The 27,964-nt window shown below is 36.0% G+C and overlaps 1 protein-coding gene across 1 annotated transcript in view; it reads right to left on the reverse strand.

Annotated features, from left to right (window-relative positions):
• Positions 1-27,964, reverse strand: part of Huwe1 (HECT, UBA and WWE domain containing E3 ubiquitin protein ligase 1) — a 138,242-nt gene that overhangs the window by 73,600 nt on the left and 36,678 nt on the right. Inside the window, 19 exon segments of the mRNA XM_055617925.1 lie at positions 37-128; positions 1,013-1,190; positions 1,433-1,539; positions 6,493-6,573; positions 6,943-7,044; positions 7,505-7,780; positions 9,173-9,278; positions 9,488-9,628; positions 10,251-10,378; positions 10,514-10,664; positions 10,892-10,992; positions 13,419-13,518; positions 14,216-14,284; positions 14,365-14,412; positions 15,135-15,212; positions 17,107-17,169; positions 23,642-23,794; positions 26,113-26,319; positions 26,894-26,992. Of these exon segments, the coding sequence (XP_055473900.1) occupies positions 37-128; positions 1,013-1,190; positions 1,433-1,539; positions 6,493-6,573; positions 6,943-7,044; positions 7,505-7,780; positions 9,173-9,278; positions 9,488-9,628; positions 10,251-10,378; positions 10,514-10,664; positions 10,892-10,992; positions 13,419-13,518; positions 14,216-14,284; positions 14,365-14,412; positions 15,135-15,212; positions 17,107-17,169; positions 23,642-23,794; positions 26,113-26,319; positions 26,894-26,992 (2,280 nt within the window).

Raw genomic sequence — 27,964 nt, forward strand, 5'->3', positions numbered from 1 at the left:
TAAGTGATCAAAGCCATAGCCACTATCAATCCCTACCTTGATGATGGCAGTTGTAGCATCCGTTTTAAGAGTGGGCTGATGTCTCATGAGCTCATCAACAGCACTCCCCAGGTTGGATGCAGTATCCCCTTAAAGCAAAAAGAAAATATTTAGACTAAAAAAAAATTATATAGAGCCCCAAACTTTTTGTGCCAACCTAAGATGGAAAGAAGAAACTGACTGCTTGTTTGGATTTTCTAACACAAGTCAATCTTGAATGAAATTTACAAGCCTTATGCCTCCAAATCATTGTGGAGGAGAAAAGAAATCAGTCTAGAAATCTATACTGTCAAGATATGAGCTAGTCTTATACAGAAATGAGTAGAAAAAAACAGAACAACCCTTTGGCTGTCTCCATAAAAAATGATCAAGACAAAAGGATGGATTTAAGTATGAAATACATTTACTTATGACATGGAAATGAGCGGTAGGATATGAAGGTTGTTGTGCTGTCCCCTCACAACGTTGCCCAGGCTAGATTAAAATGCCTAGACTAAAGTCATTATCAGCCTCCTAAGTAAGAAAGTACACTTGCAAACTACAATATTTCTCAAACATTTTCTTCTACCTCACCAATCTAGACTCAAATACACAGGAAAACAAAACAAAACAAAACAACAACAAAAAAAACCACTAGTTATCTCTGACTATTTAAGAGAAAATAGAAATACCTGTGCACAACAGACTCATTTTCCACTTTTATAGACTTAGATGGTGGACTTGAAAATGCGCCACTGGTCCCTATACCTGTTTCTTACCCACTATTAGAACAGTCAACTAGTTATTTGGAATCATGGAAATACAGTAAGAAGAGAGGCTAAGAATAAAGTATTCCTTCCTACCTGTAACAATAGAATAAATACATGGGCTAACTCCCATTAGGCTGAGCACACCTAGCCAGGGAAATGATCAGCAGAAAGAAAACTTTCCTTGCCAAAACCAACTTTCTATAAAAGGAATAGTAACAACTCACCAAGGGGATCAGAACTCCTCCTCCTCCGCATGGCTGGGAGGTAATCAGGAGATAGAAGAACTTTGAAGAGACGTTCAAATGGCTGACATTGTACAAAAGACTGAAGACCTCGGGCATTCAAGCAAAGTGCACTGAATACATTTGGGAGGGAACCAAGGACTTCTCTTGTAGCAGGTACCTAGAGAAGACAAAGAGGGTTTAAACATAACTCAAAAACGGTTACGTACATATGCAAAGAAAACAGAGCTAGGGGTACCACACCAAGGACTAGAAGAGATTGACAACCAGATCACAATTGTATTTAACATACATACAAAACAGAGAATTTATTTTATCACTTGCTTCTAAACCATGTGCATATGTGTCTGAGAAAAGGGGTATAAATGAGGTACTCTTTATAGAATAGTAAAATGAACTCACATCTTTGATGAGCAGTGCATGTAGCATGACATCTGTCAGCCCATTGTCCTGGAGTGAGGACAACAGTGATGGCTCTTGAAATACAAACACAGTCACCACTTCAGTAGCTAAAAAAAAAAGTTGAGAAAAATATGGGGAACTGAGACTCTTCACAGGCATTAAAAGCAAATAAACTTAAAACATATACACTAGATGTTTAACAATTTAAACTTGAAACAAAAATAATATTCCAGTAGAATACCAAGTATAGTTCAATAAATATGAAGAATTTTAGTGACTATCCTTGAAGACATTTTACCAGCACATCTTTATATAACTGGTATATAATTTGGTATTTTCACATGTAATTAGGTCAGTTTTCCTATCACCCTAACCTCTTCAACGCGTCTTGTCTGATTAAGCACACATACTAATGCAGGCTTTCTGGGGTAAAGTGAATGCAAACCTAACTGATGAATCTGAATAAACTGTTTTATAGGATTATTTAGTAAATTTAAATTAGAAATCAGGATTCAAAAAGTACACATTAGCATTGCACATAAAACCGCATACTGATTAGACCACTTTAACACGCACAATATTCAGAAATGTGTATTCAAAATGACTATCAGATATTTTAAATATTTACAAAATGGTTTATAGACAGTTTCTCTAAACCATCTAGGAAAGAACAAACCTGCTTGTGGTAATATTTAATTCCTAAAAGAAATCAAGTTTTCATTTAAGATGGTGAGTGAAACATTTCAGATTTGCCATAAATGGCAGTGAAAAAGCAGATTATGTGACAATTACTTGGGGTCAACAGCTCTCTTGTCTTTGTGTGTGTGCATGCATGTGTTTGTGTAAGGTGTTGAATTCTCTCAAGCTGTATTTACAGATGGTTGCAAACCTCAACTGGGAGCTGGGAACAGAACTCTAGTACTCTGGAAGAGCAGCAAGTTTTTTTTTTTTTTTTTTTTTAGTTACAGTTTATTAACTTTGTATCCCAGCTGTATCCCTCTCCCTCATTCCCTCCCAATCCCACCCTCCCTCCCTCATCTCCTCCCTGCCCCTTTCCAAGTCCACTGATAGGGGAGGACCTCCTCCCCTTCCATCTGGACCCTAGCTTATCAGGTTTCTTCAGGACTGGCAGCAAGTGTTTTTAACCACTGAACTCTTTCTCTCTAACCCCATGTCTGGGATGTGTTTTCCTGAAAAAAATTTAAATCCATTTTTAAAGTGTGCTTATTTTTACATATCAAATACAATCTTGACTAACAGTTGACACAAGATATTGAACAGCTTCAACATTTTCCAGAATTGATAGAACTTTTGATTTTAAAACCTTCAGTGCTAAGAATGCTGATTTGAGAAAAGGTTTTAAGTGTGTTTAGGACCGTTTCAAGAATTGTTGGAAATTTGTCCTAATCCCAAGTCAAAATTAATTTAATATGTATTTTTATTAAACTCAAGACAGCAACTAATAATTATCATTGTTGTATTTTAGATAGGGGAGCCTCAGATAGTCTAGGATGACACTGTATCTTCTTGCTTCTACTCTACCGCCCAAGCAACAGAATTACAGCCAACAGCCACTATGCCCAGCCTTAAACATCAATTAAAATAAAACAAAACAATCCAAGCAAAACACATAGCAACTTGATAATTGTTTGTCGAGAAAAGATGGTAGGAAAATACTAAGGGTGTTTTTTTTTTCTGCCATAATCAAACCATTGTACTTTTCTGTTTAAGAGCAGAAAATTCTATACACAATAAAATATGCGCCAATGACTCAGAAGCATTTGTTAGCATTACATGATGTGATGCCATACACTTATAAAAAGTACATGATGTATATTCAGAAACAAGGTCTTGGTGAAGCACTGTGGTGCAAAACCTCAGATTCAGCACATATTTGCTTTTAAATCATTGCCAACTTTTTGTGATGCTTACATTCAGTTATGTAATCCCTCCTTAAGGAATTATAGTCTAAAGTTTAAGAAGCTATGCCTTAACTGTTTGCTCTTACTTTCCAATTTTAATAAAATCGTATTGTCCTTTGTCTTGGCTCTAACTGACTCACTAAGACTTTCTTTCTAGTCACCAAAGATCTTAGGCTATTGAATTTTAGACTAAATGTCATTAAGTTCCCCATGTTGTTGGTACTATCCAAATTCTTGTGTCCCAAATGTGTCCTATTCTAAAACTAGACTCACTGCTACTGGGAATCTTCCAACAAGTAAATACCTCTTTTACCATGGCATACTGAGGGCACCTTTGTGCCCTCAATAATGTAAGCTATGTGTGTGATCATTTATTTTTATGTTTATTCTTCTCATACATTATATAGCAACAACAGTTTCCCTCCCTCCACTCTACCTGCACCCTTCCCACTTCCCTCCTACCCCTAGATCCACTCCCCCATTTCCCTTCAGAAGAGAGCAGCTGCCCCCTCCCCAGGGATATGAACCAAACACTAACAAGCCCTTTTAAAAACATGAGTTTCTTACCATGCGACTGCTAACCCTATTTATTATTATTATGTGCTCTCATTAGAGCACATAAATGAGTCTGGCCATGTCCCTAAAAAGAGAGGTATTGAAACTCGGAGTCTTATCCAGGCAGAAAGTACTAATATAGGCATAGTGGCCTTCTAAACAACATCTGAACATAAAATGGCAAAATGGACAATGGTTTCTTAAAAGTGTCTGCATTTAAGGTAGAAGGTGACTGCCTAAGAAAGTATGAGATTAATGAAAAGACAATAAAGAGGACAAAAGTAAATATAAGAGTACAGACCAAACCTGTGTGGTAGTGGCACACGCCTTTAATCCTAGCACTCAGAAAGCAGAAGCAGGTAGATCTCTTGAGTCTGAGGCCATCCTGGTCTACAGAGTGAGGGCCAGGACAGCCAAAGTTACATAGAGAAACCCTGTCTCAAAAAGAGTGAAGACCAAGAACTTAGGATTGGGGACAGGGTAAGAAATGTCAAATTAATTATTTGGTGGTTTTCAGCATGAAATTACTGCAGGACACTCACCTTGATGTTGTATCCTCCTTAATTTCCCTTTCATGAATCCTATCTGTCCCAGATGCCTAACTAAAATCATGTACAATGCTATTCTGTTGAGCCTATGTTAGTTGTATTCTGTCTGCTCTGATAAAAAATTTTCCCACTAGAAACTACCTTTCAATCTACCATAGGCTGATTTTTCTTTGTCACAACTCCAAAGCCTTTATAGGACCTGACCTGTAGTGCTAATGATATTTAGTACCGAGAATATCATAGATCCAACTACCTAGTATACCTTATTTCATCGAGTTTCACTTAAAAAAAAAAAAAGAGTAAATGCAAACGTGTTTTGGTTCATTAACAGGGGCTCAACTCATTGAGGCTATTCAGACAATGTTCTAATTTATGGCAAAAAAACAAAAACAAACAAAAATAAAACAGAAATCCTCAGTAATTGACAATAGTGTAGTTTCTAGAATGTCTGATTTGTAGTCACTGAACTATACTTTTTCATATTGACCCATGTGCAGTAAGAGGTCCCTTTAAGATACAGACTATCTTATGCCAGCATAGAGTTCAGTGAATAACCAAAAAAACCCAAAGAGTACATTTTATTTTTAAAATGCTCCAAAAGGTCCTCACATCCACATTGACTTCTCTCCACCATCTCCTATCTGAAGTAAATGACTATTGTATTCAGGGAACCAAACTGAAAATTGGTACAATTACAGTGGGTTGACTACACACATTTTGGTCATTAGTGAATTATTTACAGGAATTATGCTAATACAAAAGATCACCAGAATAGAATGTACACAACCATATTTGATTTAATCAATGATCTAGTTTCATTTGCTGTCTACAGCATCACAGTGCTCTCATCAATACCAATTGGGATAACCTTCAAGTACATGTATTCTCTTTTTTAAAAACTTTCCCAAATGCCAGGTTTATGGCAGATCTGAAATCCTAGCTTCTCAGGAGTTGTAGGCAAAAAATTTCAAGTTAAAACCTTGCTGGAATGTCAGTGAATTCAAGACTAATCTTGGCAATTTATTGATACTCCATCTTGTAATAAAAAGGAACAGCTTAGTGTTAGGGCACTTGCCTATCCTGTACTGTACTGTACCATCACCTCCACCTCCAGCACTCTAACCCACCCGGTTCCTAAAGTAAACCAACCAAACAAAACAACTACTAGCTATGAACTTGCTACATTCTGAGCTTACTTCTAGAGAATGCCACATACTCACCCCCTAGCCTTGGACTTCCCTAACTATGCAAGTAACAAATTTTTAAAAATCATACCCAAGGATTACTTACAGTTCTACTATACCAACCTAACCTTGGAAAGACTTTCCCTGATCTGAGGTAATTCTTATAAGAAAATTTCCTAACCAGATAAGCAAATGGAAAATTTTAACATGAAATCTTTAGTTAACATCATAGTTAATGGTAAAATATTGAATGTTTTTCCCTTTAAATTCACAAAGGAGAAAGGGAAAAGGCCATACCCACTTATATTCAAACATTGCATCAGAAATATTTGTGCAGTAAGATAGGGAAAAGGATAGGGTACTAAAGGAATACTATTTATAGATAACAAAACTAGATAAAATATCCTAAGAAATCCTAACAAAACAAGTAAACTTTTCCAAGATCATAAGATAGAAACATAGAGATTCTTCGATTGTCTCATAACAAAGAAGCAAAAGTCTTAATAGCTACAAATCTCTGCCCAAACTGCTCAAACTGTTTGTAAAATGCATACTCCACTAGGTTCAAAGATTCTGCCATTATTTTATCTCTCACTAACTTCCTTTATAGAATTCTAAGTGGAATTTCAATTTGCTTTTGTGATGCCAGAATACGATAAAAATAAGGGCTCTGTACAAGTGAGGTTAAGTACTCTAGCACAATCCAGCTTTCAGGGAGTTCTAAAAGCTTGTATGTATAGCAGGCTGGCACTGAACTCAAAGATCTGGTGCCTTTTGCCTCCATGTGAGTGTTAAGATTATAGATGCATGCCAGCACATTCAGCCTGAACCCCACTTTCAATTCCACTTACCTAGGAGGAAGAGTGATGGGCCATAGTATTCTGCATTGCTGATGATGTGTTTCAGAGAGGTAGGTAGAGAACCATCCATCACTAAAAGAAATATGTACAAAGAGTGTGATCAGTCTAGGAGAGGCATAAAGATGGGTAATAGGTAACAGTATGTTAAACTGTAGTAAATAAATCTGCATTGATTCCAATCTAGTGACCTCTAATTGACACGGCCCTTTATTTTGTTCATGCAGTAAGCTTTAACAATGGGTGAAAATAAAAACAGACACGAAGATTGTGAGAGAGGTGGTGATAGGATAGAAATGATCAGAGTTTAGGTTGGGAAAGGAGGGAAAGGGGACATGTGTAAATAATACTCATGTCTAACAAACATGATAATCAAGTAACAAAAAGCTCTCAATTTACCAATAATCAAGAAGTCTTAGAAAATAGTATACATAATCAAAATACCATGCCGTATGCCATCTGAGAAAGCAGGGTCTTGAATGGCCTTCTTGAGGAAATTCAACATGGACTTGAGAAGTGCTGCTCGTTGGGGAATACACTGGACTCCTGGCATAAGAAAAAGGCAACGTCATATTGAGTTCAACATTAAATCAGTGAATAGGTACATGAGACATGTATTAAGAGACCCGTCTACATCTACTAATGCAAAACTACAAGACATTCAAAAAGTGAGATCTCTGGACATTGGACAGAGTATTTTGAAAGTGGAAATTAAATTGTCAAGGATGGCACAAGATCAGAATTAAAATTAAGAGACGTAAAATTTTTAAAAGTAGGAAAAAATATTATAAAATAAAAAGATTAAACTTTAAACTTCACTTAGCTCCTCTTTTGTATATTATCTACCCTCCAAAATGTCTATGCTTATAATCAATGTGCAAAGTGCCAGAAGACCATAAAATGTTACAGGACATGTTCTTATAAGATAACCTCAAGTATACCATTAAGTGCCTCGTAAAGCCCTCTTCTTCACTAGATTAGTAAGTCAGTCACTGTGTCTACGCACCAGGACGGGGTCCAGGGCCAGGGCCAGAGCCAGAGCCAGGACCAGGGCCAGAGCCAGGACCAGGGCCAGGGTCAGGGCCAGGGCCAGGGCCAGGGCCAGGGCCAATCCCAGGGCCAGGGCCAGGGCCAGGGCCAGGGCCAGGGCCAGGGCCAGGACCTGGGGCAGGGCCAGAGATGCTAGTGCTGCTGTTGGAACTTGATGCCCTTAATTCAACATCCAGCCGGTGCTCCATAGATATGGATGAGCCTGGACTGCTTTCCATAGTTACATCTGCAACTAAAGTACAAGTTATGATAAAGAAACTAATTAGAATAAAAGGTACCAAGAAAGATTTCTGAGAAAACTTCTTCCACTGAGATGAGATGAATGATAAAAAACATGCAACTCTGTATATTATTGGTAGGTGGTAGGTAGTAAGTAGAGCCTATTAAAGGAAGTTAATTAACAATTATAAAAAGCACTGATGATAAAAGGGAAGGATATCTATGAAACATAGAATGAGCAATGCAAGTGAACATGGCTATGCTTTCATCTTTCTGTACTAAAAACTACATACATGTAAAGGTGAGCATGGAAAGGACATAACAAGGGTGGAAAGAGCCATTAAATTAGTAACTACATTGGAGAGTTAGAGTAAGCAATTACATTTCCTTTATACCATTGAAGAAAATAATTTTTAACGTGTAAATGCAAATACTTATTCTCTACAATTTATGGGATGTATGTAGTAAGAGCCCCTTTAGTGTTTACATTTTTCAAGTTATTTTTATACATGTATGTACCTACTTATACAAGAAGCAAGCACAAACTCACAAATATGCAACCTTCTTTGCATTGAATATGTAATTTCTTTAGGAATACAACAAATCTCTTGGATTAGTTTTATATACTTGTTTCCTGGTCTCCAGTTGCAAACTTACAGAACCAAGCATTTCAGATGGTGTCAGAATCTTTACCAAAAGAAATAGTATACTATGATTTACTGTTAAGAAAATTGTGTTTTTATATTTCTATTATCTTTATCATAAGCATAATAGATACATGCAATAATAATCTGGGTCATTAAGACAAGAGTATGGCAAATTCTAAGAAAGCTGTTTTGGGGACCAGTTTTTCTTTTTATTCTATTATCTAATAAGAGAGAGTTGGAAGTGTTACAATAATACACATGAAAACTAAGATGATCTAGCTTTTTATTTCTGGTTTTATCACTTAAAATATCCACAAACAATAACCACTTTAAGTTTCCCATCTTTCTTAAATCAACCAGATACTGTTTCAAGGTCCCAGTTAAGAGTTTATAATCTCCATGTAATTTATCAAGCATATTAAATATCTAGGATATATGGTACTATAGTAGTAAAACAGACAATATTTAAACTCTGGAGATCGTATTTAGTTTTAGTGGTGTGAATAAGATAATGAACCAACACATTAAAAACATGAATTATTAAGTAATTTGCAGAGTGACTTTAGTGGTCTACCGCAGCTCTACCAACTGCTGTACCTCATACTATTCCAAACAATTCATGCATCACCTATACAAAAAAATAATGAAAATACCTGGAAATCCATGTACCTCTTAATTTATGAGGAAGAACTAAAATTGGGGCAGGATAAAGAAAAATCTCATACACAAAAATATTGACTTAATAACTTGTTAATTACCATCCATATCAGTTTCCATTTCTTCTCCTTCTTGAGTGGTACTAGGTCTCTGGATCTTTGGCTTGATCACAAAAGGACATTCTTTTCGACACAAATCTACTTCATGCTATAATCGAGGGAAAATATTTTAAAAATCCTATACATTTCAGGGATTAAAAAATTGTAATTAAAGAATATCAAGCAGATTATAAATTCAGTTAATAGAAACGTAAGAGAGATAAGGTGGTTACTTAGGGTAGTTGGGAAAATTCCTAGACTCAGCACTCACTGGAACTAAATGAAGTCTATGCAAAGTGATTCTTAAGACAGTAATACCTCAAGTCTATAGATGAAGATAGAAAGACCACTATGAGACTGAAAAGCTGCCATGTCCAGGTTGGTGATGAGGTCAACCACTCTGACAGCTCTGGTGACAAATGTTATCTGGTCCTGTTCATCACCAAGAAACTTTATGACCTACAAGAGAGAGAGAAGAAAACAGTTATTTAAAAGGGGAACTACAAAAAAAGTATATTCCTTTGCACAGATATGGTGCTCAAGTCCCTGTGAGAAAGTATAGCATGAAAACAGAGGGAAGAGAAGAACACGTGCCTTAGGTTTTGTGCTTGGTCAAATAATAGTGCTATGAATTCAAAGGCTGGGTTCAACCTCCTCTGAGGCCAGGTGGACAACATTTAATTAAAAATAAATAAAACTGCTTAGTTTAATGTAAGCCAGCAATAGACAGCATGAACCATTTCCTCAAAGTACCACCAACCAATCAAATGAAACCCAATTACAATTAAAGCAAAAATTTTCAAGTATCCTTATATACATTTTCTTTCTTAGAGTCATACCTAATGTCACACTAACATGTAGCACCATCTTTACCCAGGGCTACCAAATTATGCTGGATTATAAAAATATCTTTAAAAAATATTTTAGTATTGGTATTAGATACATTTTGATAATGTGATAACCAGAACTAGAACTATAACTCTTTTAGGATAAGCTTCCTATGCTTATTAATTATTGTAAATAAGTCACAACTTGTATTCCTAGTTGATTCAGCCACAATTACATTAGAAAAGTAGATTACCTTTAGTAAGGCTTCCATCATTCCACAGGAGACCAAGGCTTCACCACCAGCGTCATAGCTGGCCAGGTGGTACAAAAAGGAGAAGAGAGCAGTAGCAAACTGGTGGGGATATGGGTCCATGGAAGGATCTACAAAAGAAGTTGGGAAAAGGATAGTTAAAAAAAAAAAAAAGCGCCCAGAATTTGGTATTAAGCTATCACATTGTTAAACAATGAAAAGTTCAAGAGCTTCTTGTTCTTAGGATAATTACCATGCAAACTTACCAATCATAGCTTGAATGCAGTTCCGCACAAGCACAGGCAAAAATCCATGGTAGGAGGCAGTTCCAGTACAGTCAATAATACTACTGAGCTTGGGAGTTCTCTCCAAATGCACAATTGATGTTAATGTTCGTAAAGAAGCAGCTTTAATTTCCTTTAAGTACAAAGTAAACAGAGTCAAAAGTACATGAATAACTGAACCAAAGTAGTGCTATCTCAAACTCAAAATGTAAGTAATTTTACTAAAACTATTTGAGGAGACAGAGATTGGTGGAGATTAACACCACAATTCTGGTATTCGTTAATAATGATAGTTTAATAATAATCAAAGAAAGAAACAAAGGCAGATATACATATTTGTAGGTATTCATACATACTTACCATAAGCTGCTTATCTGTTATTTGAAGGACATCTACTAACTCCTCTATCAAGCCATTATACAAGATACTGTTTGCTGACTCTTGCAAAGCATTGGAATAGACTGCAAAAGAGAAACAAAGACTTTGGTAGAAATGCAGTTATTAAGCCACCATTGGATAACACCAGCATAAAAAGGTTAAAAAACATCACTAAATTATGACAGACTTTGGTAAGATCTATATACACACCTATTTCCCTACTAAAATTATAGTAGTCTTCGGGAAGGATTTTGGGAAACTTTGTAGGAAAAGAGCAAAGATTTTTCTAACATCACTACTTAATAGAACTTTGGATATAGGTTCAGACCTCGTCCTTTGTTTTCACCATAAATAGCTTTTATAACAGAGTATTTATGACTACTGTAGATTCGGTGGCAAGCTTGTACGACACTACTAAAAGTTTAGAATGTGTATAATCTAGCCAGGTGTCTTTAATCTAGGGAGGCAGAGGCAGGTAGTATCTCTGCGAGTTCAAGGCCAGCGTGGTCTAAACAGTGAGTTCTGGGATATAGGGTTATATACTGTGATCCTGTCTCAAGAGCACTGTCTGCTCTTCCTGAGTTCAATTCCCAGCAACCACATGGTGGCTCACAACTATCTATAATGTGATCTGGTGCCCTCTTCTGGCGTCCAGATGTATATGTAGATAGAGCCCTCAAATACATAAAATAAATAAAACTTTTTTAAAAAAAGAAAATGCAATAAATAACTAGGAATGGGATCAGTAGGTCACCTGATAAGTGGACAATGGAACTGTACGTAGCACATAAACACAAAAGAATTTTATTCAGCTGTTTTGTAAAAAAAAAAAAAAAAAAGAGTTATTTAGGGGCAGAAGAAAGGGGGGGGGGGCCCCCCCCTATGGGGGAATTAGAGGGGAAGGGGGGGGAGGGGGGGGGGGGGGGGGGGGGTTGGGAGGGAATGAGATAGAGGGCCACAGCTGGGATACAAGGTAAATGAACTGTAATTTATATAAAAAAATAAAAATTAAAAATTAAAAAAAGAAAATGCATTATTACACTTTTGCTGAATTATACACTGAGGTTAATACTGAACATACACTCTAAGAAAATGGTTGAGATGTGAGTACATTAAGTTCTTATTAAACATTTTTAGGTAATCATTAGAATTACATAAGTTATACTAGATATGGACACAAATAAAAAAAAAGATTTCATGACAAGATGCTCAGCTTTAAGAGTAAGTAAGCAAAAACTAAATGAAGGTAGGTAGTAATAGCTGTACTTGGCCTTTTATACCTTCTAATGTGCCTAGCACATGACAGGCTTTCTTTCAATTCTTAGAATAGCTTAGAAATATAGTCCCAACATAAAGTACTGAAGTTGACTGAGACAATGCAATGTGTGGCTATACAATCTTCAAAACGGTAAGAGCCACAGCTGGGATACAAACTGAATAAATTATAATAAAGTATAAAACAAACAAACAAACAAGCAAAAACGAAAATAGCGGTTTCAGCTGAGTGGCAGGGGTGCACAAATTTAATCCCAGAACCTTGAATTTGAGGGTCAACCTGGTCAACAGAGTGAGTTCTGGGACAGCAAACATTACACAGAGAAACAGTCTCAAAACAAACAAGCAGCTGAAAAACAAACAAAAACCCTATGATTTCTATATAAAGATCATGTGTCATTTACAGGAAAATGGATGCAACTTGAGACAACAGGTAACATGTCTTCTCCCATTTGTATGTCTTAGACTTTAGATAAATAAAATCATTTGTGTACTGACGATATAATAGTCTAAAAAGAAGTCTAGGGAACAAACAGAAGTGAATTTGGCCAAAGAGGAGTGCAATCAGCTATAACAATTATATGCTCAAAGTACATTATATGCTCATATGAAGATGGCCTTTTAGAATCCTGCATAATTAAAAACTAAAGAACACCTGTGTTTTTTTCTAATCTACTATACCAGAGTAAAAGTACAGAGTATTTATCTTCAGACTTCAAAGTTATACCTATGAAAAGATGGGAAAACTGGAAGAGGAACTATCAAGAGGAAGGGTAGGGACCAGTAAGATGACTATGTGTATATTATACATTTTTAATAATGATGATGCCAGGGGACTGGAGAGATGGCTCAGAAGTTAAGAGCACTGGCTGCTCTTCCAAAGATCGTGAGTTCAATTCCCAGGAACCACACCGTGGGTCATAACCATCTATAATAAGATCTGGTGACCTCTTCTGGAGTGCAGGTAGAATACTGTGTAAATAATAAATAAATAAATCTTTCAAAAAAAATGATGATGACAACCAAGCCCATGTGACGTGGCAATAAAGGTTTTATTTTTCTGGTACATAAAAAAGCTCAAATTGATGAATGATTACAGTAATCCTTGTGAATGCAGATAATTTTATAATTTAAGTTGGCATAATAAAGCCTTATAATAGTAAGGACAGATGACATTCATTAGAAATCAAGTTCAAACTGCCTAATTAGGATCATTTAATTAGTGTGTTCTTACCTAATATAGATATTGCATGCAATCTGGCCTGAACAGCTTGTAATCGCTTCCTGTGATTAGAAAAGCCATGGGCCAGCCTTATATGAGTAAATAACAGCATCTGTAGAGATACAAAACTTATTAGGAAATCACTACAAAGCCCTCCCTCCAGCTGTTATCTTTTAGGCTGATTGGTAAAATGGTTTGTTGCTATTTGCTAAGGTAAAACTTAACTAGTATCACTTTGAGATTAGTTGACAAAACCAGAGTAACAAAACAGGGATTCTCAGTATCCTAATATTTCAAGGTAAGCCAAGAACTGTCACTACACTGACAGAAAATAACTAAGAATTCTAATTTTCACCAGGCATGGTGGTACATGCCTGTAATCCCAGCACTCTGGACAGCAGAGGCAGGCACATCTATTGAGTTCAAGGCCAGCCTGGCATACAAAGTAAGTCCTGGACAGCTAAGTCTACACAGAGAAACCATGACTCAAAAAATTCTAATTTTCAATAAAGTAAGTATTTAACCATTGCAAAAATGAACAGAAAAGGCTAACACAAATTCTCAAAATGTTGAGAAACCTACCACCACTACTAGATAATCATTTGAGCCATCTTGCAAGTTTATTTAATGTTTCCAATCTCACATAATATGGCCTTAGGAGAAAAAAAAAAAACAAATCTGGGTAGCTAATTTGCTATGGTCAGACTCTAAATGTACATCAACTTTGCTATGTCTTCTTGCTTGCCCAGCACATATCATCAGTATTTGGAAAACTACCATATGATGGTAGGTATTTTTCAATATTGTACCTGCTTATCCTTAGGAATGCTGTACATTTTGGTAAGAGATTCCATTATTTCAGAAGGGCTTTCTGAAATCTGTATTAGAAAAAATTAGTTAGGAACAAAGCTACCTACAACCAAAAATTAACTAACCAGTTGTCAAAGAATTCTCTTACCTTGTCAAGTTGTTCTATGTGAATATAATGTAGTGTATTACTAGTTGTCTGGAATTAAAAAGTTAAAAGAGCTGTTAGGGGTCACGAAATACCCTGTAAGAGCCACCTGAGAACAAAATGTCTTTCTAGGTTTAAGCCAACCTCTTTAAAATAAAGGTAATTTCAGAGTCATCTAAACCATCCACTTTCCACATACAATAGTCACAAGATTGCTTCTTTGAAAACACTAGTATTAAATTGTAACATTGTTAGACAGGCATATATCCTATTTTGTGTTCCTCCAAAATTTCAGTATTTACACCAACGAGTGAATCCATGAGACTGGTGTTCTGAAAACAACTTTAATCTATAATCAAACTGGAACAAAGATCTGATTCATTAGGGAATTTCTACACTAAACAAAATCTTAGCAGCTTCAAGGAATTTGAAACAACCACACCATTTAAGTAAGATTTTACAAGCAACATAAAGAGCGTTTTACAGGCAGGCTGGCTTAAACACAGAAACCTGAAACCCAATTATCCAAGACCATTAGGTTGGCTTGCCAACTGAGACTATGAGCAAAATACACGAATATGGCAGTGATCAATAAAAGGGGCTTTATCTTTTGGCAGGTTCCTACATAAAACCTAATAATGTGAGGAAGCATAAGATTAATTGCTGAAAAGCTTCTAAGTACATCTAGCTTCATAGGACAGTGATACAGAACAAAACATTCCCTCATTTAAAGTAAGAGATTCTATAAACCACAACAAAACAATCAGACTCACCCTCTTCTCAATTTTGACCTCAGCTCCAGAATCTGCATAGAATTCAAAGTGTAGTGTGGTTGCACTGGGTGGATATTTCTGTGTATAAAAGAAAAGACATAGAGCTTAAATTGACTTTAGACATAGACATCTCCAACGCCTTCCTCAAAGATCTAGGTATTTGAACAACACATCGCAACGGCAGTATATTCTACATCAATAGTGCCATTAATCCCTTGCCTTGACCACATTTTAGATGACATTGGTTGGAAGCAGAATGAGAAGGGTAGAAAAATCTGTTTTTACTTCTAGGTTACCTTTTTCTCTTTTAATACATAAAGTTTAGCTACAGTTATTCTTGGTGGGGTAAAGACTTCCAAGTAGTAATGCTTTTGAATTTAAGAAATAATGAGAAACAAATACCACAGTCAAAATCTAAGCACCAGATAAAGAATGGAAAAGGGAATTCATGTGAAAACTTATTACACTTTTTCTATTGCATCAAACACTCATTTCTCATTTCTATACCATTCTGGAACATGTTACATGTTCTTCTGCATAGGTACACACCAAATCAAATAATCTATACCCTTAAAGTACATCTTCCTATGACTTTACAAAAGTAACCCAACAGATGAAATTACAATAATAGCCCCCTGTCCATTAAAACATTCCTTTGAAAGATAACACAATGATGTTATCACTATATACCTTTTAAAATGATTCAGCAAGTGTATCTACTACTTAAAATACAAAATGTTCAAACTCTTAACATGTCAGATCTCAACCTTAATGTAGGAAAGGACTGAAAAAGCTAACAGACACCACAGAAACCAACAAAGTATTTATATGAATAACAAGGTTTAGAATTGACCGACTCTTCTTTAAAATAAAGTATTATGTTCTCAAAATTGGAACACCAAACTGAATAGTTTAACATACAAGATACGCCTCCAATATTACCAACATCCATTCACGGCTACTTACTAAAGAATGCCAGCTAAGGTAGGAAAGAAGGTGCTCTAATATGTAGATTTCTGTGACTAGAAAAAAAAGCTATACTAAGGTATAAAAATCTCCAGAAGATATATTAGCTAAATTTGATCATATCCACTTGGTGTTAAACATGAAAACCTAGGCATCAAGTGTGCCTTACAGATATCTAGTTCTACTTGAAATACAGCAAAGCAGTAGGAGGGTAGCCTAAATCCGTAACCAGAGCATGAGTGAGAGATAAGAGGTAAATACGAACAAATACTGATCAGCATTAAGATTTTTTAAAAATATTGTAAAAATTTTATCTGTATGAGTGTTTTGCCTGCATGTATGTCTACTAGGCCATGTGAGTACTTGGTGCCTATAGAGGTCAAAAGAGGCTAGCAGATGCCCTGCAGTTACAAATGTTTTAAGTTGCTGTGTAGGTGCTGGAAACCAAATGTGAGTTAACTGTTCTTGATCTGCTGTCTCTCCAATCCCCTGTATTACGTTTTAAGTAATCCTAAAAACAAAAAAATAAACAAAACTACTTCCAATCAGCACTGCTCCAAGTTCTGATGTGTGAGGACATAAGTGAATGTGCTTTTTGGTTTTTGTTTTGAATGTTTACACAGATATCATGAGGTCAAAGCTGCTCTTGATCTGGTAATCTTCCCACAATCTCCCCAAAACAGAAATTGCAAATATGCACTACATACTCCCAGACTTTTGGTGTTAAAACAAAACAAAATAAACAAGAACAAAAAAAAAAACATTCAATTTGATTCAACAAATTCACCTTATTTCAGAACTAGGTATATGAATACATACTACTCTCTCTTTGAGACTCTCTTCTCTATAATCAACAGTAAGAGCTCACCTTTCCTAAAGCCATTATGTATTATTTTTTCTCAGGTTGTACAAAAAAGACCTGATATTAGGTATCAATTTATACCCATACATTCATTGTTAAATAAGGCAATTAAGAGACAATATTATATCCTAAACAATTACTCACCAACATATGCAAGTCTCTGCAACATTCTGCAAGTCCAAATCCATTCTCCTTTCCACCCCAGCTCTTAGTAAAGAAAAAAAGACAATGTTAACACAATGGTCATGCTTATAAAGTGTTTAATGAAAAAATACTCAACTCATTTACAGAGCAAGACTTTGAGACTCAAAGCAAGGTGGTGTCTCTAATTCTTGTTTCTTCAGTAAAATCTACGTCATGGTTCTTTGAGAGTGCTTAAGATAAGAGCACAAAGCAGCAAGGCCAGCTACTGCATTCTGTATATCTGAATTCATGCTTGCTGACATTCAGTCATAGCTAGTCTTTCTCACCATTTTGATTTTTCATCCTTCTCCATCCTTCTCCACACTTTTTCTTGACAAGAGCCACATTAAACGCTCTAAGCATCTATACCCTTTTTTGTATTGGTTTGAGTAAGAATGGTCTATATAGACTCATACAGAGTAGCCTTGTTGAAGTAGTTGTGGCCTTACTGGGGTTAAACTTTGGGGTTTCAAATGCCCAAGTCAGGCCCAATGTTCTCTCTCTACCATCTGCCTTTGGGTCCAGATGTAGAACTCTCATGTTCCTTCACTAGCACCATGTCTGCCTGTATGCCAACATGTTTTTCAACTAAACCTCTGAACCTGTAAGCAAGCCCTAATTAAATACTTTCCTTTAAAAGAGTTGCTGTGCTTATGGCGGCTCATCACAGCAATCAAACATTGACTAAGATGTTTTTCTACCAAAGTATAAAAGCTTTCAAACAAGTGTCTATGACAGTAAATGGCACAATTCCCAATAACGTCCAAACCCCAAATTCCAGCCATATAATTTTGCTTATAAACCTGTCTCTATCTTCTCTGGCCTTTGCAATATCAAAGATGTTAATAGCAATTCATTTTTTTTTTGAGACAAGGTCTAACTGTGTATGGCCTAGAACTCATATAGATCTACTTGCCTCTGCCCAATTATTGTTGGTATTAAAAGAATACATGCCACCACACCTGACAAGAACAGAATATTTTTAAGTTTCAATAATTGCTAGTCATCTCAGCTACAACCGTAAATTTTAATAAGCTACTTCTACTCTTGCCTTAAGGTAAGTCATGCCTGGTCCAGGTCAAACACAAATGTCTTCACCTAATTCTCACAAATCCAGTATGGGTCCTAATCACAACTGAACTGTCTGTCTACCAGGAAAAGTTGTATACATAGTAATATCTCTATATATAATCTCATTATGTCCTTCCTTAGAAATACAATCATGTCACCACATCTGTAGTAAATCTACAAAACAGTGTATATATCACTGAAGTGGCCATTCAGAGATCTCCAATACAAAATACTACTGGTGAATAAAACAAAAATCTACCTAATCCCAGAGAATTAAGCTTTTTTGAAGTCTTTATTAGCACAGAATACAGAAAATGTGGGTCATTTTTATTAATTCTCCAGATGATGGCAGCAATTTTGAAATTTTGTTATACATAATAGATTATTTTTCGGGCTTTATATCTCAGGTTCTTCAGTGAAAACCATACTGTGAATGAGAATGGCCACCACAGGCTCTTATGTTTGAATACTTGATTCCCAGTTGGTGTACCTGTCTGGAAAGTAGTTGTTGATCAAAGGGATGTATCACCAGGGGTGGACTTAGAGATTTCAAAAGCCAATCCCAGTCCCAATTAGCTCACTCTGCCTCATCACTATGGGTCAAGGTATAAGCTCTCAGCTACTGCTCCTACACCATGCCCGCTTGCTGCCATGCTCCTTACCAATGATCATGAACTCTATCTAACCCTTTGAAACCAAGAGCACCAAACTAAATGTTTTATTTTATATGGTGCCCCTGAAGCCAGGTTTGTGGCAGGGGAGTTCTCTGAGAAGCCACAGAATGGGGCTGTGAAATGTCTGCCAGGGAGAACTGCATACAGGAAGTAGAACCAAACCAAGAAAGAAGTATGTCACAGTCAGCAAAGTTTTTAGGGCAGAACCATGTAAGTTCTTTGACATGTTGTTCAAGGATTTTGAGTTTGAGCTGATAATGGTTTGATCCAGTATTTCTTCACTATAACCTACATTCCTCCATTTTGCAGTGGTAATGTATATTCTATGCCGTTGTATGTTGTAACTTGCTTTGATTTTGACTTCCTAAGGGGTTACAATTAAAGAGATTTCCCTGAGTCAGAGAACAGACTAGACTTTTAAATTGTGTTGACACTATGAAACACTATGGAGACTTTAAGAAGTTGTACTAAATGCATTTTGCATTACATGGCCGTGAGCCTAAGAGAACAGAGTAGAAAGTGGTAGTTTGAATGAAAAAGGCCCCTGTACTACAGACTACATTTGAATACTTGGTAAGGATTAGGACAGATGGTCTTGTTGAAGGAGGTATCGCTGGGGATGGGCTGTGATATTTATTTTACAAAAGCCCACATCAAATTCAATTAGCTCCCTCCATCTCTCGATTGTGGTTCAAATAGTAGCTCTCAACTACTTCTCCAAGTACCATATCTGCTCACTGCCATGCTCCCAGCCCTAATGGTTGTGGACACTAACCCTCTATAACCATAAGAACCCCCCACCAAATAAGCTCTAATTTACAAGTTACCTTGGTTGTGGTGATTATCACCGCCATAGAAAACTAAGAAACAAGCTAGAAAAACCTACTAAAAACTTTACCTCTCAACAGGCTAGTAAGTATTTTCATAGCAATGATAATAATGAAAATGGCAGAGCACAGAACTCCAAAAGCCTACCTGTTATAATACAGGTGTGAATGCATTTGACAAACAGTTTGGAGTCAACTTGTAAGAATTTTGCAAACTAGCACTTTGATATTTAACATGCCCTGACCCTGTCCTATATTCACTCCCCGTAAACAATAGTTCACATTCAGGACAATGAATTTTCATGCAATAACAGTATTTGATTGTTTTAGTTTCTGAAAGACCAGTTCAAATGGCCTGCTATTTTAAGTTTGCTTAATTTGGAACTTTCACAAGGGCAGGAATTTGTTGAAAACTTTGAATGATAAATACGGTAAGTAAGTAGCCCCTGCCTTTCCAGGACAAGGCACACAATTCTGGTTAATTCATGCCTGTGGAGGGCAAAAGCCAAAGCTGGGTTTTCCTCGGGTGGTATCTACATGGTTTTATTTGACACAAAGTCTCCTGCATTAGCCCAGAATTAATCAAGTAAGGCTTCACTGGCTGGCAAGTGAGCTGTAAATATCCACCTGTCTCTATATACCAAGTGTTAGGATTATAAACTTTCCCAACACTCCTGGTATTTTTATGTGGGTCTAGAGATTCAATTCAGATCCTTATACTTGTAGAGCAAGAATCTTCCTGTGAGATATGTCCAATACTTTTGATGTGCAACTTGTCTTTGCAAAAGCTAACTACATAAGAACTATACATCTATGTTGATATAATACATACATACATACATATGTAGTTTGTAAAGGGAACAACATTAAAAAGAGAGTAAGAAAACATAGAAATAAGAGCAATGTTTTGTGTACGAGGTGTGGTGGTACACATCTTTAATCCTAGCACTCCGGAGGCAGAGACTAGTGGATGTCTGTGAATTAGAGGCCAGCCTTGTCCACAGAGTCCAGGACATCCAGGGCTATTACATAGAGAAACCCTGGTGGGGGGGAGGGGTAAGGATGTAAAGCTCACTGGTCGAGTGCTTACAGAGTATATACAGAACCCTAGTTTCTTCAATCCAATGAATCACATGATCAACAAAACAACAATTTAAGCTGGTATTAACTTAAAGTATAATTTGTAAAATAAGATATCAATTTTGATTCCCAGGCAAGAAAGAAAAAAAAAAAAAAAAACACTGAAAACGTGAACAATGCCAAATTAACTAGACCAAAAAGGAAAACTGAAAACTTGAACAATGCCAAAGCGTAATTAACTATACCTAATACACATACAGAACCTATAAGACTAGAACATATATTATTTCCATGACGTTGAAAACACTCCCAATAGACCTTAAGTTAGGTAGCAAAACAACTCTAAATACACTTAAACCAAATCTCTACCAATGACAGTGTCATTAGATGTGGAAAAAAAATCAGAATCTATCACAAAAGGTAATCTGGAAAATTCACAAGTACATAGTAATTAAACAGTTTTCTTAACCACTCCAATGAGTCAAGGAGAAAAAAAAAAAAATCATGACGCTACTTGATCATGAAGTTAAAATACTTGATCATGAAGTTAAAATGAGAGCACAATCCCACAAACTAAAATTAAAAATTATGTATCTCAACACTCTCATCCTAAATAAAGCATAGTCAATGCAACCCAAAGGAACATGGAACCCAAAGAGATAGAGTAACAATATTCAACAAACAAAATTGTAGCTAGATTGACCAAAAGAGTACACTTCCACAAATACATATAGGGGTTACCAGTGAAGAAATAATTAAGTTAAATGAGAACATGTAAAGCACAAGGTCAAATATTTACTAATTGTTTTTAAAGCAAGTGTTGCTAATTATGGCCCAAATATTCAGGAACGAAAGGCATTTACTACAGAAAATGTTCATAATAGGAAAAAGTTGAAAATTACCCAAACAGAAAGAAAACTAAGACAACCACAGATGGCATAACCTGACTGTATTTAAAATTTTCACATAAAAGTTTAAGTTTACACAGAAAAAGAATTTGGTTTCTTCCTTCATGGAAACAGCCCTTTTATCTCTATTTGGCTTTATTTTCTCTGCCCACGCCTCTGTTTTGCTATATAGCTCAGGCTTACAAACAACTAAGCATCCAACTACTGCTCCTGCTGCCCAACTGGTAGACTTAAAGGGGTGTGCCATGCCACTTTCAGCAGAATGATTTTATAAACGCATGTTTTTTTTTTTGTTCTTTCTTTGAGGCAGAGCCTCCTGTATCCTAGATTGGTCTTGAAATTGGTATGTAGTTAAGGATTTACCTTCATTTTCTGATCCTCTTAAGTGCTGGGATGCATGTTAGGCAAGCATTCTACCAACTAACTAAACTATATCTTAAGCCAATTATTTGTATTTTTAGCATGTAGCTCCTTAATATATTTTAACTTTGCTTCCCAACAAATTGTTTTCTAAGTAGTAGATAAGATGTTAACAATCCAATTCATCCTCTGTTAATGTCATCTTTAACATAAATTACATTCTCTTTTTTTTCTGTCTACTGAGTGCTGGAATTAAAGGCATGCCTTGCTATGCCCAGCTCCTATTAGCCATTCTTATCCTTCCCTTCTCTCTCCCACCAAAACCCTTTCTCTCAACAATACCTCCTACTTTCATTTCTTTAAGTGTGTGCATTCCACTGAATTAAACTGAGATTGCTTACAAACACGGTGTAATTTTATCAATTTTGCCAAATGATTAACTTTTTTTTTTGAAGTCTGGATCCCATATTGAAAACTGCTTTATTTTCCTTATATGTTAAAGAAAGCAAGATGCATGGCCAGAGGTGTAGTTCAGTGGTAGTGTTGTCAAGAATGAGCAAAGCCATGTTTTATCCCCAGCACTGATGAAAAACAGAAATGAAGAGGAGATTGCATGTATTCGTGTATGTAATTACAAATCCAAGAAAAAAAGTCTAAACATTAAAGGTCTCATTGGAATTAAATGATTACTTTTTTTCCATATCTTCATAATAGTCATAGAATTTTTGTTGAACTAGTTTTCAAAGTAATGAACCTAAGAATAACCTGAAACTTTCAGACAATCGTAAAGTAAACATCAAGTTAGGTATTAAAAGAAGCCTTCAGTCTTCTGCCTGTAACACTAGCACTGGAGTGGCTCATGAAGGAGAACTTCATGCTATCCTGAATGTGGAAGAACAAGATGTAAGCTCTTAGCTATTGCTCCATACCATACATGCCTGCCAGCCACCACACTCCCCTGCCATGATGGTTATGGACTAAACCCTCTGTAACTGTAAGCAAGACCCCAATTAAATGCTCTCTTCTAAAAGTTACCTTGGTCATGGTGTCTCCTTACAGCAATAAAACAGTAACTAAGATAATGACCCTGCGAAAAAATTCTAAGACAACTTCACAGCAAACCTGACTGTGCTACCAATTGCCTCTAGAAATACCACATAATCTTTGGATACAGTTGAATATTTCTGTAAGAACTCCTGATTTCAATAAAATTACCACCATGAAAAGAAACTGATGACCTACTATAGCACTAAGTACCAAATTCTTAATATGAAATTCCAAGATAATAAAAATGTTTTCAAACAAAGATTCAAATCTAGACCTTTCCCTCCCACCATATGCTTCTTTTTCACAAAGAATCCTTAATTCTGAACTTCCCCGAAGTAGAACTGTCAGTTTTGAACAAAGGATTGTTTCATGAGCAGCTAATGAAATGCTTCAAATTTAATTAATAGTTAAGAACACTGATGCTTCTTGAAACTGTCCCAAATACTTGTACTCAAGTTAGAAAGTTAAGTAAAAGATAAGAAACCATATGTTGTGATGTTTGTTTTTCCAGTTTTCACCCAAGACTCACCTCTGCCAAATGTTGCAGCCTTGTCAGTAGTGGGGTCCTCTTGTCAGAGCCAAGACGTGTGATATAGTTTGATCTTTTGCTAAATACATATAGAAGGTTAAGGACTGCCAGCACCACTTGCATATCAGAGGATGCCAATAATGTTGTCAAATGCTATAGAACAAAAAGAATGGAGTTTAATGCATTAGACACATGGCACTAAAAACTTTTTAAAAGTTTTTAATGTAATAATGAATGTCAACATTACACCTACCAAGTTATGCAGTCACAATACACAAAATATCTTACAATATATAATCTTGCACCCAAGGAACAGTTAGCCAGAAAGTGCAATAAAAGTAAAAACTGTCATCCAAAATTTTATCTGTGTCTCTACGTAAGGAAGAATATCTTGACAGAAATATACTATAAAACATATGTAGAAATAAAAAAAAAACTATTTCCAAGCATTGTGAAAATAAGCTAACTCTATACTATTATTTGCTTTATGACAAATGTAAAAAGAACTCACAAAACTAAAGCTACCAACAATAGCTATGTGGAGTTATGCAAAATAAAACTATTAAAGCACAGCGACAAACTGGGAGTAACCTGAGTGACTTTTTTTTTAAAGACAGTGAACATCCACCAATATATTAAAGCAAATAACTGGTCAAAATTAAAAATTAACAAAGGCATTTTACTTGCTGATCATCTTAACAGTCATGGACTTCTTTGGGCAGCACATCTATTTCATTATCAAAACTGTCTATTTATCCATCCCTACTTAAAAGAGCTGGTACTAGACCTTGTCCAAAGTCATTTTCTTTCCACTTATTGTTGATTGAAAATAAAATAATTAACAAAAGGGTGGTAACAAGGTAATCAAGTTGGCATAAAGGAAAATAATTTCTTCTTACAGTATTTTCTGACGGTTAAATTTGTAGTTATTTTATTTGAGTGTTTGTCTCAATGTATGTCTGTGTATCATGTGAATGCCTGACAGCCCCAAAGGTCAGAAGAGTAGTAAAATCCACTGGAACTGGAGTTACAGATAGTTGTGAGCTTCCTCGTGTCTCCCGTGTCTACTAGGAATCCAAACCCAAATCCTTTGCAATTAAGTATCCTAATTTTTAAGCCATCTCTCCAGTCTCCTTTTGACCATTTTTAAAACTCATGGATTATTCTGTCCACTTTCGTCTCTTGGGGTACAGAGGTTATCATGGGCTCTCATAACTAAGTCCTACTCACATCCATCCATTCAATTTACCATGGATATATTTTTAGAGGTGTACCTCCATACACATTTTGGTTAATATTTCTAGACAAGGTTAATTATTAACACTGCATACACACACACATTGCTATAATTTGAATGTAAAATGTTGCCACATAGGCTTGTATTTGAACCCTTGGTCAGCAGCTAGTGGAACAGTTTTTCAAGGTTGTGGAAATTTTTAGAAATAGGTCACTGGGGTTGAACCTTGACCTTTCTGATTATTAAAACAAATGAACAAGCAAACAAACAAAAAAAGAGTATACAACTGCCATGCTCCCCCACTGGGAAGCTGCCTACCACCTTCTTTGCTAGGATGGACTCTGTCCCCTAACACCAAGAACCTAATTAAAAGTTTCCTTTCTTTAGTTGTTTCTAGTAAGCAATTTGGTCATAAGAACAAAAATAATAATTGTGATAGATATTGCAAATAATCTTGAGATGAGGATTTACAAAGATATACATAGGTTGCATGCAAATATACCATTTTGAATAAGAAACAAGAATCTACAAAATTTGGCATACTGGAAGGGGTTACTAATCCCATCCACGGGTATGATAAGGACTGTATGTATTTAGAATAGAAGACATTGAAAAATGTAAACGTTAATATAAGGAAATCAAACTATTTTTAATAGTTTAAGAATAACTTGGAGCTGAGCATGATGCCACACACCTTTAATCCCACCACTCAGAGAGGCAGAGGAAGGAGTATTGTTATGAGTTCGAGGCCAGCCTGGTCTACAGAGCAAATCCAGGGCAGCCAACAGACAAACTCTGTCTTAAAAAAAAAAAAAAAAGAAAAAAAAAACTTGTAACATCTTTAATAATCTGGTACAAAGATTACTATATATTACATAAAATACTTCAACAGGTGTGTTATACTCCTTACATCTTGAAAAGGTAAAGTAAGTATGAAATAGAGAACCTTTTCCATCAACCCTAAGATGGTTCATATTTATGCCTAAGAAATGCCCTACTATTATGGCTTTCCTCTTGCAGTTCTGAGAACTGAACACACATTAGGCAAGTACACTCCCACTAAGCAAAACTCCCACACACACTATTATCTTAGAAGCTGAAAAATTTACTCTCCACAATGAAAAGGAAAGGAACAAACCATAAGAAATACAAATTCCCTTGTTCATAGATATGCACAGTTATGGTTAAGAACAAACCACATACTCACAAACCACATACTCTTATATTCCCTTACCTCTATGGAACTGTAGAGATGCCGAGAAAAGCTGTATTCAATAAGCAAGGCTGTGAAGTTCAATACAGCCAATAGAAGCATTTTTAGCTGTTCTTTTTCTGGCCTATCACATACAAGCATCCATGACATATTCTCCACTGTTTGTCCAGCATCTGCCAAAATTCCATCAAAGCGATCCAACAGATCCACCCAGTGATATAACTCACACTAGAGAGAAGGATAAAGAGAACATAAAAATATGATAAAAGTGGTTGGGAAATGTGGTGTGCTCTAGTAATGTTAGTATTGAGGAGGCTAAGGTAGAAGGATCCGGAGTCTAAGACAAGCCTGGGTCACACAGTGAGCCCCTTCAGCAAAAGAATAATAATGGTAATAACACTGAATGGGCACTTTGGAGTATAGTTTTATTCTTTTAAGACTGAAATTTTTGTTTTTACTTTTTAAAACATTGGTTTATTTGTGTGTGAGCACCACAGCACACAAATAGAGGCCAGAGAATAATTATGAGGGAATTGGTTCTTTCCATCCATTATTAGGGATGCAGGGATCAGACTTGGCAATAACTGAACCCAACACATTGGTTTTTTATTTTCTTAGGTTTCTTGGCAACAATTCAGGCTCAATGCCAGTGGTCTAGTGCTATGATACACATAGACACTTTTAAGTGACTATGGAATCATGCTATTCCATTGTGGTTTCTCTTGTCATTATCAAAGCATACAAAATGATGTACTAATAAATATCATGCACCCCCATCTTCTGTTATCATGAGTTTACATACCTTGCCAATATTCCATGTTTTGATTTGTTGCAGTTCCAAGAGGAGTTGCTCATCATTACAAACTTTAAGTTTGTCTATTAAGGCTCTGCAGTCTGCAGGCTAAGAAAAATAAACAAGTATTCACAAAAGGTGTTTTAGAATGAGGGAGAAACAAAGAAGAATGAGATAAGTGACCCTTAAACCCACAAAGCAATTCAACTCTTGCTTATTATAAGACCGCCTGGGGTTATGATAGAAACCTCATGAGAAAATACTTTTCATTCCCAACAATTCACTATGCATTTGTTTCGATCTGAATAAACCTGTATATGTAGACAAACTACTCAGCAGTACAATGACAACAAAAGTAAAACTAAGCAGCACTAAAAGTAGAATTAATTAATCTGCCACATAGTCTAAAAGGTAACCAGAATGTCTGGTATTGTTATAATGAGTCGGGGGTGGGGGGACAAGAAAAAAGAGAGAGAAAGAGAGATCCTGAACAAATTCAGTTAAAGGGAAAGGCTAGCAACGGTTTATTTTTCTACAATATTAAACCTTGAATTAGAAAACAGCATAGAGCTTCTGAACTTTGTAAAACTAAGACTCCATTCTTACTTGTTGTTCCCATTTCCATACATTCCTGATCTCTTGTACTGGTGAACAGGACCATTTATCAGGTATCAAGGAGTGGATTGAGAGTTTATAATAAAGGTTCTGAAAGTGGAAAGGAAAATGGTATAGGGACTGAGACTGGAAAGCATTCTATTAATGGACAACAGGTGGGAAAAGTAGTAACACTTTTCGTTTAACTCTATAAATGGTGCCATGGAAATAAAGCTGGCTTTGGAATCAAACAAATCTACACTCGATGATTTTTGTTTTATGATTACTAAACTGTTTGATTACAAGTGAGTCCTACTTACTGTCCATTTACTTACCAGGAATACACAACCTAATAAGCTGGCTTGAAGAGTAAGTCCAAGTACACACAATAGTTTTTTGTTTGTTTGTTTTGTTTTGTTTTGAAATGAGCATGCTGTCTCAGTATTTAAACAAAGAACACGGGATTCAGATTTAAAGTGAGTTTTT

Source organism: Psammomys obesus, unplaced genomic scaffold, assembly GCF_907164565.1.
Source record: "Psammomys obesus unplaced genomic scaffold, mPsaObe1.curated_primary_1811, whole genome shotgun sequence".
Lineage (NCBI taxonomy): Eukaryota > Metazoa > Chordata > Mammalia > Rodentia > Muridae > Psammomys > Psammomys obesus.